At 39.1% G+C, this 12,670-nt stretch overlaps 1 protein-coding gene across 14 annotated transcripts in view; it reads right to left on the bottom strand.

Annotated features, from left to right (window-relative positions):
• nwk (nervous wreck) overlaps positions 1–12,670 on the bottom strand; it is a 563,357-nt gene that overhangs the window by 65,138 nt on the left and 485,549 nt on the right. For 12 of the 14 annotated variants that reach the window (XM_070096788.1, XM_070096797.1, XM_070096793.1 and 9 more), the window contains 2 exons: positions 7,141–7,197; positions 319–463 (listed from right to left, as the gene is read on the bottom strand). In XM_070096788.1, coding sequence (XP_069952889.1) covers positions 319–463; positions 7,141–7,197 — 202 coding nt within the window. The remainder of the gene's footprint in view (positions 1–318; positions 464–7,140; positions 7,198–12,670) is intronic. The other 2 variants (XM_070096792.1, XM_070096794.1) reach the window with 1 other exon arrangement.

Genomic DNA, 12,670 nt, shown 5'->3' with positions numbered 1-12,670 from the left:
GCTCTGAGGAGCTGGATGAGATTTTCGCATAATATTCTGTGACAAACACGTTGCAATAAGAACTCTAGCTAGTTCCTCTCTCTCCCCCCCCCCACCCTCTTTCGGTCACCATCTATCCCCACACATCTCGTTCCCATTTACATATATTTCCCCCCCCCCACATCCCACTGACATGAGAAACCCACTCTGTATGATGGAATATCACAAACAAACAGTGTTAGCTTTTGATTGCATTATGTAGCTGTCAGACTAATATAACCGCATACTGCTGATGATGTAACCAATTTTGTTTCATAAAAAAAATTCCATGGTACTGACGTGAATGTTGTCCTCCATCTATTGGCAGAGAGAGTCTGGGTACTGACATCTGGTCCTCACTGTCTGCTGCTGGGGGTGGTGGGGGAGGCAGGTCACCCGGTGGTTCTGAGGGATACATCTCTCCCCCAGGGTACTCTTCAACACTCTGCAGAAGGTCATCATACAGGTCAGCTTCACCTTCAACTTAGTCAAGCTTAGTTTCAGCGCTTGATGTTAGACTCAGTTACAACTGAGATCAGGTTTGGCTACAATCGAGGTCAGATTGGGTTAAAGATTAAGTCAAGTTGGGTTACGAAGCTTGGGCAAGGTTGGTTTACATTTCAGGTTGCGTTGAATGACAGTTTAGGTCCGGTTGGGTTACAGCTTAGGTAAGGTTGCAGCTTAGGTCACACTGGATTACAGCTTAAGTCAGGTTGGGTTACAGCTTAGGTCAGGTTGGGTTAGCTTGGGTTACAGCTTAGATCATGTTGGATTACAGCCTGGGTTACAGCTTAGATAAGGTTGGGTTTCAGCTTGGGTTAGGTTGGGTTACAGCTCAGGTCAGGTTGGGTTAGGCTGGGTTACAGCTTAGGTCAGGTTAATAACAGAATATGAGAATCGTACACAATGCCACCTTGGTTGGTTAATGAAGTTGAAAGCCTATCGACTGCACGAGTGTAATTAAAGCTGCACACAACCTTTTTACCCTCAGACAAGAACACCTTAATCCATAAAATAGGGATCAAAGCAAACTCTCAGAATATATACACCGAGAGTCACACCTCCGTGTATACATCCTGTGTAATGCTATTCTGTACACATGTCATATGCAAAACAACCACAGGAGATGAATGATAACTCTAGGATTTTGTGTTGCGATCAGTACATCAGGAGCTTGTAAATGTTGCAGAAATAGAGTAGTCAATCCAGGCAGAGTCGTTTCTCTGAACGACTTTGCCCGGATTTCCTACTCTATTTCTGCAACACTGCAAGCTCCTAATGATGTATTGATTGCAACACAAGCCTAGAGTTATTATTCAATTCCCCCTGTGGTTATTTTGCATCCTTTATCACTCACTCGTGATTATTGCACATTCCACATATGAATACTGTCCTGTAAGAAAATAATATTAACTTGCAATTACTATATTATTATTATTTATGTGTTTGAGGTAAAATGAAATTATTCTGAGAATTCCACAAATTAATCTGATTATACAAAATACATATATAATTATATAGGGGATATAGTTTCAATACATAGATTACATTTACCATCTAACTTTTCGTATATCAGATCCTAAAATTTCCCTACTTTTTATGAATGAAATATTTCAGTTAGACTTTATAATCTATATAGAAATAAGACATATATATACAGTATACTTAATCTATCCTAAAGAACCTATATTTATTTCTTTAATTTATTATCACACTGGCCGATTCCCACCAAGGCAGGGTGGCCCGAAAAAGAAAAACTTTCACCATCATTCACTCCATCACTGTCTTGCCAGAAGGGTGCTTTACACTACAGTTTTTAAACTGCAACATTAACACCCCTCCTTCAGAGTGCAGACACTGTACTTCCCATCTCCAGGACTCAAGTCCGGCCTGCCGGTTTCCCTGAATCCCTTCATAAATGTTACTTTGCTCACACTCCAACAGCACGTCAAGTATTAAAAACCATTTGTCTCCATTCACTCCTATCAAACACGCTCACGCATGCCTGCTGGAAGTCCAAGCCCCTCGCACACAAAACCTCCTTTACCCCCTCCCTCCAACCTTTCCTAGGCCGACCCCTACCCCGCCTTCCTTCCACTACAGACTGATATACTCTTGAAGTCACTCTGTTTCGCTCCATTCTCTCTACATGTCCGAACCACCTCAACAACCCTTCCTCAGCCCTCTGGACAACAGTTTTGGTAATCCCGCACCTCCTCCTAACTTCCAAACTACGAATTCTCTGCATTATATTCACACCACACATTGCCCTCAGACATGACATCTCCACTGCCTCCAGCCTTCTCCTCGCTGCAACATTCATCACCCATGCTTCACACCCATATAAGAGTGTTGGTAAAACTATACTCTCATACATTCCCCTCTTTGCCTCCAAGGACAAAGTTCTTTGTCTCCACAGACTCCTAAGTGCACCACTCACCCTTTTCCCCTCATCAATTCTATGATTCACCTCATCTTTCATAGACCCATCCGCTGACACGTCAACTCCCAAATATCTGAATACATTCACCTCCTCCATACTCTCTCCCTCCAATCTAATATCCAATCTTTCATCATCTAATCTTTTTGTTATCCTCATAACCTTACTCTTTCCTGTATTCACTTTTAATTTTCTTCTTTTGCACACCCTACCAAATTCATCCACCAATCTCTGCAACTTCTCTTCAGAATCTCCCAAGAGCACAGTGTCATCAGCAAAGAGCAACTGTGGCAACTCCCACTTTATGTTTGATTATTTATCTTTTAACTCCACGCCTCTTGCCAAGACCCTCGCATTTACTTCTCTTACAACCCCATCTACAAATATATTAAACAACCACGGTGACATTACACATCCTTGTCTAAGGCCTACTTTTACTGGGAAATAATTTCCCTCTTTCCTACATACTCTAACTTGAGCCTCACTATCCTCGTAAAAACTCTTCACTGCTTTCAGTAACCTACCTCCTACACCATACACCTGCAACATCTGCCACATTGCCTCCCTATCCACCCTGTTATACGCCTTTTCCAAATCCATAAATGCCACAAAGACCTCTTTAGCCTTATCTAAATACTGTTCACTTATATGTTTCACTGTAAACACCTGGTCCACACACCCCCTACCTTTCCTAAAGCCTCCTTGTTCATCTGCTATCCTATTCTCCGTCTTACTCTTAATTCTTTCAATAATAGCTCTACCATACACTTTACCAGGTATACTCAACAGACTTTTTTATATTTTATTATCACACCGGCCGATTCCCACCAAGGCAGGGTGGCCCGAAAAAGAAAAACTTTCACCATCATTCACTCCATCACTGTCTTGCCAGAAGGGTGCTTTACACTACAGTTTTTAAACTGCAACATTAACACCCCTCCTTCAACAGACTTATCCCCCTATAATTTTTGCACTCTCTTTTGTCCCCTTTGCCTTTATACAAAGGAACTATGCATGCTCTCTGCCAATCCCTAGGTACCTTACCCTCTTCCATGCATTTATTAAATAATTGCACCAACCACTCCAAAACTATATCCCCACCTACTTTTAACATTTCTATCTTTATCCCATCAATCCCGGCTGCCTTACCCCCTTTTATTTTACCTACTGCCTCACGAACTTCCCCCACACTCACAACTGGCTCTTCCTCACTCCTACAAGATGTTATTCTCCTTGCCCTATACACGAAATCACAGCTTCCCTATCTTCATCAACATTTAACAATTCCTCAAAATATTCCCTCCATCTTCCCAATACCTCTAACTCTCCATTTAATAACTCTCCTCTCCTATTTTTAACTGACAAATCCATTTGTTCTCTAGGCTTCCTTAACTTGTTAATCTCACTCCAAAACTTTTTCTTATTTTCAACAAAATTTGTTGATAACATCTCACCCACTCTCTCATTTGCTCTCTTTTTACATTGCTTCACCACTCTCTTAACCTCTTTCTTTTTCTCCATATACTCTTCCCTCCTTGCATCACTTCTACTTTGTAAAAACTTCTCATATGCTAACTTTTTCTCCCTTACTACTCTCTTTACATCATCATTCCACCAATCGCTCCTCTTCCCTCCCGCACCCACTTTCCTGTAACCACAAACTTCTGCTGAACACTCTAACACTACATTTTTAAACCTACCCCATACCTCTTCGAACCCATTGCCTATGCTCTCATTAGCCCATCTATCCTCCAATAGCTGTTTATATCTTACCCTAACTGCCTCCTCTTTTAGTTTATAAACCTTCACCTCTCTCTTCCCTGATGCTTCTATTCTCCTTGTATCCCATCTACCTTTTACTCTCAGTGTAGCTACAACTAGAAAGTGATCTGACATATCTGTGGCCCCTCTATAAACATGTACATCCTGAAGTCTACTCAACAGTCTTTTATCTACCAATACATAATCCAACAAACTACTGTCATTTCGCCCTACATCATATCTTGTATACTTATTTATCCTATTTTTCTTAAAATATGTATTACCTATAACTAAACCCCTTTCTATACAAAGTTCAATCAAAGGGCTCCCATTATCATTTACACCTGGCACCCCAAACTTACCTACTACACCCTCTCTAAAAGTTCCTCCTACTTTAGCATTCAGATCCCCTACCACAATTACTCTCTCACTTGGTTCAAAGGCTCCTATACATTCACTTAACATCTCCCAAAATCTCTCTCTTTCCTCTGCATTCCTCTCTTCTCCAGGTGCATACACGCTTATTATGACCCACTTTTTGCATCCAACCTTTACTTTAATCCACATAATTCTTGAATTTACACATTCATATTCTCTTTTCTCCTTCCATAACTGATCCTTCAACATTACTGCTACCCCTTCCTTTGCTCTAACTCTCTCAGATACTCCAGATTTAATCCCATTTATTTCCCCCCACTGAAACTCCCCTACCCCCTTCAGCTTTGTTTCGCTTAGGGCCAGAACATCCAACTTCTTTTCATTCATAACATCAGCAATCATCTGTTTCTTGTCATCCGCACTACATCCACGCACATTCAAGCATCCCAGTTTTATAAAGTTTTTCTTCTTCTAAGGATATATATTCATAGTAACTTGTTTATAATAGTGTACTTTCAAATAAAAAAATAAGAATTTATAAATATTGGGTCACAGTAACTAATAATCAACGAATGTTATAACTCATGTATAAATTATTTTCACTAAACCAATTATGAATATGAATTTTTTGGGAGGCAATACAAAATTCTTATGGTTATTATCATTACTATATCCTAGTTTAACTGTATAACTATTTCCTCTACAACTCTTTAAGTACAGTACTTGTAGTATTTAGTAGTTATAAGTTATGGTCATGTTACACAAGGCAAGTTTACAAAAAATGGGTTGCCAGCTTAACACACTAATCAATTTTAGTAAAATAAAGTTTAAAAGTGCGCCTGACAGTCAATCATGAGGCTTCCTCTCTGCTACTCAATGTTGTTCCAGCTTTTTAATGTATTGCTACAATTTTACTGTTCTATTTCTACAAGGATAAAAAGTAATTATAATAATAAAAGTGGAATAAGCAAATTGGTTTAGATTAAGTAAGAAATATGTGGTTAAACTGCTGTTTAAATTGTGAGGTAAAGTTGATGCTAAGTGGCATCCTTACCACATTCAAGCAGCTGTGCATCACGTTCAACTTGAGTACACACAAACAGTGCCATAACCATCGTGGCATACAAGCGTTTCGTTAGAGATAAGAGACAATGAAGTAACATAATTGTGCATCATTTAAAGTAGTGTTGGATAAGAAGTGGTTATTGGTAATGTTACAGTTCAGCGTGTATTGTACCCAAAGTTTGATACACAAATGACCAGACTACAGTAACTACTCTGACTGCCAAGTTTATATAACGAATGATAAAGTTTTACACAAAGTGAAACATTGTCCCAATAAAAGCTTGTTCTGCACCACGTGTCTTTTCTTCACAGGAGATTAGGTTCTGACATGTGTCACAGCACTCACAGCAGTACAGCTGCATCATGACACACGTCAACACATCCACATTATCTATCACTACAGTACAACTAAATAATAATTAACCTTATAAAGTTTAAATATTTTAGTAACAATTAATATGTATCATTAAACATGATAGATATCTAAAATATTATTAAGCTAAATGTGACTAAAATATGATTAGTAAGTTTAAAGTAGATACAAATGTTTATCTATGTAAAAGAGATAAACAGACAGGAAGAGCAAACGCGTAGCGGCTGCTTGGCTGTTAACACTGCAGGTACTGTGGTTTTGCTCTACTAGTGTGCTGTCAAGGCGAGAAGCAACTTTCTCTTTTACGGAAGTAAAAAAAAAATGTTTAGAGAGGAAGCAGATAGCTAAAGAACATTAGATAAAGAGTATGAGTAAAATGCATTTAATGCCAAGGAAAGGGAATGGGGAGTGTAGCAAAATGAGAATGTTGACGTTAAGAAAGAAGAAGAAAGCAGCAGGCCTCAATAAAAAAATTAATGGATTCATGAAATAAGGAAAAGCAAATATGAAAGTTGCTTTCCCAAAGGTAGAGGCAAGGTAGCAGACAGAAAAGCCAGGACGGTAGAGAGAGGGTGAAGCATCTGAACCGTAAGATAATTTTCAATTTACTCGAAATGAGTGAAAAAGAAATGAAAAGGCAGCAATTTTGAACCGAATCTCTTTCCTTAGATTATTTAGTCCGAATTCTTGCAGTCAGTATATAACTGACTTAGTTTTAAATCTCAATTAGCAGCTACAACAAGAGAAACAAAAGATATTAAAAGAGGTTAACAAATTAAGTAGGTAAGTAAGGGTCCAGGGTTAAGCATCGTTCATTAGTGAAGGCAGGCACATGTAAACATCTCGGCCGGCTCAGCCTAATCTGAGCTAAGCTTGATCATAGCTAAGCCTGAAGTAAGTTCAACTTGACAACAGTTAAACCTGTACTGAAGTAAGTTTAATCTAAGGCTAACTGAACGTGAACTAGGTTTTATCTAACCTCAGCATAAAGCAAGCTTAGCTTCGTCCAAGTTGAGCCTGATCCAAGCTAAGCTTGAAGGTTAAATATTAAGCTGTGCGCACAAGCTATCAAGCCGTGAGGGTTTAGTGGTGACGTGGGGCCCACCTCGAAATTGTAATCCATGGAGGAGAAAGAGACGGGAGCTGCCAACTCCTCCTCCGTCTTGGCGGGGAAGACAGTGGGGGAGGGTGTCTCAGCAGAGGTCATTCACAAACATACTTACACAGGCATAGAGTACCGCACCAACTTATGAATGGACCAACAAGCTTATGTGTGAACTCAATATTACTCCTACAAGTTTTACAATGCTTCAAACTTACATAAATGAGTCAGGATACTTATGAATGAGTTGATATGTTTCTCCAGTAACTGTTACCAGAAACTTAAAATGCCATTTGTGCTGAACAGTATCATGAAAACTTTCAAGTGAACAGAGCTAAATGAATCAATGTTATTTTAATTAAATTAGAAAACTTATGAATATAAACATTGAAACAAACCTAAAAACATAATGAAGATAAATGTCTGAGTTATGAAAACAAAAAATAATATACAGTAACTTAGAAGTTATGTAGATGCAACTTATACAGATATTTAAACTGCATAGTAAAATCTTTAGAAATAATGAGAAAATCAACAAATGGTCAAAAATTCCATTACTATGTACTAAACCAAAACTGAAACCAAGAAACAATTTTCTGAATAAAGATATACTGCTAAAATTAATATGTTAGGTAAACACACATGAGAAATGCAGCCATACTAGATGCTTCATTAATGCTCGTGTCCTTTTAACTAAAAAATTTCCATAATGAAAGAAATAATAAATCGACAGATAGTAAAACTCTCGGATGACCATGATCACCAATAAAAAAAATACAGCTAATTAATGCATTCTAATTGAGGTGGATGTATGGGAAAAATGCTTTGTAAAGAAGTTGAATAATAAATATTGATTATATAATTACTATAAAGATATTATTAATTATATTGCAAGCTAAATTATTTTATGAATGACTATGAAACTCTTCTTTCATAAACCTGAAGCAATACTCTCACTCACTCTTGAAATACTACTCTCAATGACACATGAATGAATCCTGATTAATAAGTCTCTAATACTACTGACTTACACATGTGATTAATGAACCGACAACACTAGTGACTGGAACACCTGATGGATGATCCTTCAACACTCTTGACTTACAGAATTGATTATTGAGCCTTCATCACTGCTGACTTACACACCTGATCAGTGAATCTACATTTATAATATTACTCAAACATTTTATAAATTAATGGAGGCATACACTTTGAGAAATTTTAAATGCACTCCAGCAACTGTAAAACAGGAACCATGTACACAGAGAGTGATAGAAAAGGGCAGATAAGATATGGAGAGAGAAATAGAAAGAAAGACACAGAGGGATGAAATGGGAGAAGGGGTAAAGGGTAGATAGGAAAGATTTGAGAGAAATGGGCAAGAGGAATGAAGATGATGGGAGGAACAGGGAAAATAATTAAAGACGAATTACACAATAATGCTTACCAAACCTAGTGTGTGTGTGTTCTTTTGACATAATTAAATTACAAGAGAGGATCAAAGTTTGCAGAGATTAAAAAAAATGGAAGGCATGTCAAAAGTGTTTGTATGTGGAAACGTAGGTAGCCATTGTCTGAAATCTTCTTGGAAGGGAAAAAGGATTAGAAACATCAGGAGTGACAAGACAACACTTCACAGACAATAAAAACATGGGTGCTCCTGAGAGGAGAAATTGAGGTTGGACTCACTATGAGAAATAGGATTTCAGAATCTTTAGGCTAATTATTATAATTGCTATTATTATTATTATTGTAATTATTTTGATTATATTCATGGGAAAAGTACGTGAAGTAAGGAAAGCAATCAAGTTTGATCTGAGGAAGGGAAGGATAGCTTCAATTCCTTGGATTAAAAGCTTCTCATCAGTCTTCAGCTAGGATTAACGGGTTGGGTGATTGTGGGTACATACAACAGGTAGTACTGAGACACGAGTTTACAATATGTCATCTGGGCGACTTTAAAACACAGTTCACTTGCTGATCATGATGCATATCCAGAGGATCTCTTGTTGCAGGCCTTGACCAAAGCTATATATCTTAAATTAGGGAGGGGAGGGCAAAAAAACTTTTTTTTCTAATTATCCAATTTCAATGAAATTTTTACTGTGATTTAAACAGCATTTGATACAGGTACACTGTGTTTGCAGTGATTTTTGCCTCAAAAGATAGATAAAAAAATAATGCCCTATTTTATAGGGTATAATTATTATTATTCTCAAAAGGAAGCACTATTAGGTATAATACAAAAAAAGATTTAGCAAAATTGGTAAGATGTGCAATGTTCTAGTTGACATCAGGGCAGGATGTCAATAGATTGCATAATAAAAAATATGTGTAAAAATCTTGGCATTCTGTCATATAGTTTTTGCAAAAACCTTAGTGAAAGGTCAATAACTTAAAATGAGAAATTCCATTTTCTGTAAAACTCTATGGATACCGTGCGCCAGATGTCGGCTCACCAGCCACTTCCACTCTTGACTGCAGCCCACAAGCGACTGAGCAGCTGTTCTGTTCTAGATTCACAGGTATAATCGCCCGGCCCGGAACTTTTCCAAGAGGTGGCCCGGTCTTGGTTCCCTTTCATGGGAGTGTCTCAGACCAATGTCTGCCATGGGAGGAAGTACAAGTACCTCCTCATCTTCTGGAACCAGCTATCCCCAGGCCTAGCCCCAGTCCCTGCCCCCACGGGGCTTGGAGGGAGAAGCTGGGCACCTTGGGCTGCCACAAACCCCACCCACACTGGGCTTGAAGGGTGTGGCAGCTGATAGCAGCAGACAATGTCAGGAGGTGCAAAAGCAGCAATCTCTACAGGATCCTTTTCGAGCCACACCCCAGCTTTGGGCCGAAGCCTGAGTGCTAGGGAAGTTCAACAATGCCTCTTGCTGTGAGTGCTGCTGCTGCTACTCCACTTCTCCGTTGCACTCTTCCCCCCAACTGAGCAGCTCTCAGTATGAGCACTAATATGGAGTCAACAGCCAAGATGCCACGCTGTAGTGTATTTTGAAAGAAACAATCATAAAAATCGTAATTTCTGGAGTAAAAAAAAAAAAAAAAAAAAAAAAAAAAAAAAAAAAAAAGACACGAATTGGCATCACGTCCTCTTGATATCAGCAAGAACACAAAAAAAAACATTTTTGGAAAAAGATACTTGGAAATATGATAGAAACAAGCTGAATGCATAAACATGTTACCATAATTATGCACTATTTTTCTATAAAAAAGTTTTTTCCAAAATATTTCGTTTTTTCCTGCATATCGCTCTCCCCCCCCCCCTTTTAAGCTCACCTCCTTCCTTCCCATCATTGCCTACTTACTCATTCCTGCTAATTTTTAACTACATATACTTCAGCAACCTTGTGTAATCAGCACAGACACCGTAAGTCATTACTCTGTGGTGATCCTGTGTTTATTATATGTGGTCTAAAGCCTACCATCACATTTGTTTATGGGATGTACCAATAAGCCAGCGAATGGACTAGGTCATAGGATGACCCACTCAGTGTTATTAATATTATGAAAAAAGAAGCGTTAAACCTAACTCAGTGGTGTCTGTGGTAAATTATTTAGGCATGATTATTTAGGCATGTATTAAGACTTACCAATGGTCGTTCAGGCATATTTCCTCGTATTTACGCTAACATAGGCCATACCATGCCACAACATTGTTGTTATGTCAGGACAAGATACCACTATCAACCTGCTTAGGGTCTAGGTTGGGTCAGGTCTGATGCCCACAGGACATCGTCGCAAGACAGTTGTGTCACTCTGATACCCAACAGGTAGCAATGAATATGTTCCACAATTGCTTTGTATTCCATGTCGATTGCGTACTCTGTAACATGCTGAATCAACGGATAACTTGTGCCAACCCCTTGGATACATGTGTCCCTATAATACTGAATAAGCTCAAATAGAAGAAAACTTTATTCGAATTATTAACACGAGAAGGTTAATAACCCAGGATACCTCAAGAAAGCCAATAAGCGTGTTTTATTTCCACTGGGGTCCTTATTATGTCATTCCCAGTAGGCAACTCACAGTAGTCAGTGTGAATATGAAAATGGTATACATCACTGATGAGTTGATGTGCAGCAGCTAGGTATCTTTATTCCGAAACGTTTGGCCTATACAGTAGGCTTCTTCAGTCGAATACAAAGCAGGCAGCAGAAGCAGTGAAGACAATATAATCAGTCCATCACCCTAGAAGACGTAGTTTTGAGGCTGAGGGACTGACCAGGGTGATGGACTGGAGATAAAAACTGATTACATCATCTTTACATCTCAACTGTTTTTTTTCCACACATCAATTTTACAGGCTAAGAGTTATCCTACTTCAACTCATTTCAATGCCCACCCCTATCTGAGGTATACTAACACTACCCAGGATGCGACCCACAACAGTCGACTAATACCCAGGTACCTACTTACTGCTAGGCGAACAGGAGCAGCAGGTGTAAGGAAACATACCCAACGTTTCCCCCGGCCGTGAATCGAACCACGAACAATCGGTATGTGAGCCTACTGTGTACGCGTCTCACTTATCACAGTAGCATGTGATAGGCTTGCCTATACGTTCCGCCTCGAATAGCATTCAAACCTCCACATCCTCTAGGTTGCAAGCCGAGTACGAGAACCACTCCATAATGTTACTGAATTCATTGTCAAACTCTTAGTACTAATAATGATTAATATTTTTTTTAATTTTCATTGCTAATGTAACTTGATTTGCTGCCAAAGTGATGGCAGTTGGCAAGAAGTTGAACAGCCACCTTCTAAAACTGCTGAATCAGCTGGGTTGTGATGGCTATGTGGAGCTGCAAGCAGTCAAGACAGTCTTATTGACCAGGTGGTCAACATGAAAGGCTAGCCTCAGGCTGAACTGTGGAGAGCACAAAAGTCACCAGAACCGCTAACAGGTAAAGGATAAACAGTACTTTAAAGTGGTACTAGTGACTCAGTTGTAGTACTCGTGACTCAGTTGTAGTACCTGTGACTCAGTTGGTGCGTCCTCAGTTCACACACCGTGGAACCAGCGGTCGCTCCCAGGCACGGGTGAAACGTCGGACATACTTCCTTTCACCTGCTGTCCTTGTTCATGTAGCAGCAAGTAGATACCTGGGTGTTTAGTCGACTGTTTTGGGTCGCATCCTGGGAAGAAGATTAAAGGACCCCAGTCCTTTAAAAGAGACAATTCCCGATGATGCACTGACTTGATTGGGTTATCCTGCATTACTAACCATCACGGCTAATAATCTGAAGAAAATCTTGTTCCCAGACAGAACATGAAGCCTCATGGTGAGTCCTCTAGCTACCAGATAATGGAACTGCCCTAGAGAAAATGATAGGCAGAAGGGGCAAACGAAACTAAAAGTGGCAAGACAACCTATTAATTTTCGTATTAACTCGTACAATCTGAACACAGAGAATTTAGTTTTCAAGTGAAGGAGCATTTCAAGCAGGAAAAAGAGAAGGTATAGTAATTTTTCTCGTATCATTCCTTACAATGAGCACACACGACTACTATGTATAATCA

This window comes from Cherax quadricarinatus, chromosome 55 (genome assembly GCF_038502225.1).
Source record: "Cherax quadricarinatus isolate ZL_2023a chromosome 55, ASM3850222v1, whole genome shotgun sequence".
Lineage (NCBI taxonomy): Eukaryota > Metazoa > Arthropoda > Malacostraca > Decapoda > Parastacidae > Cherax > Cherax quadricarinatus.
Note: the sequence above shows the minus strand (reverse complement) of the source record. Positions and strands in the feature narration are given on the sequence as shown.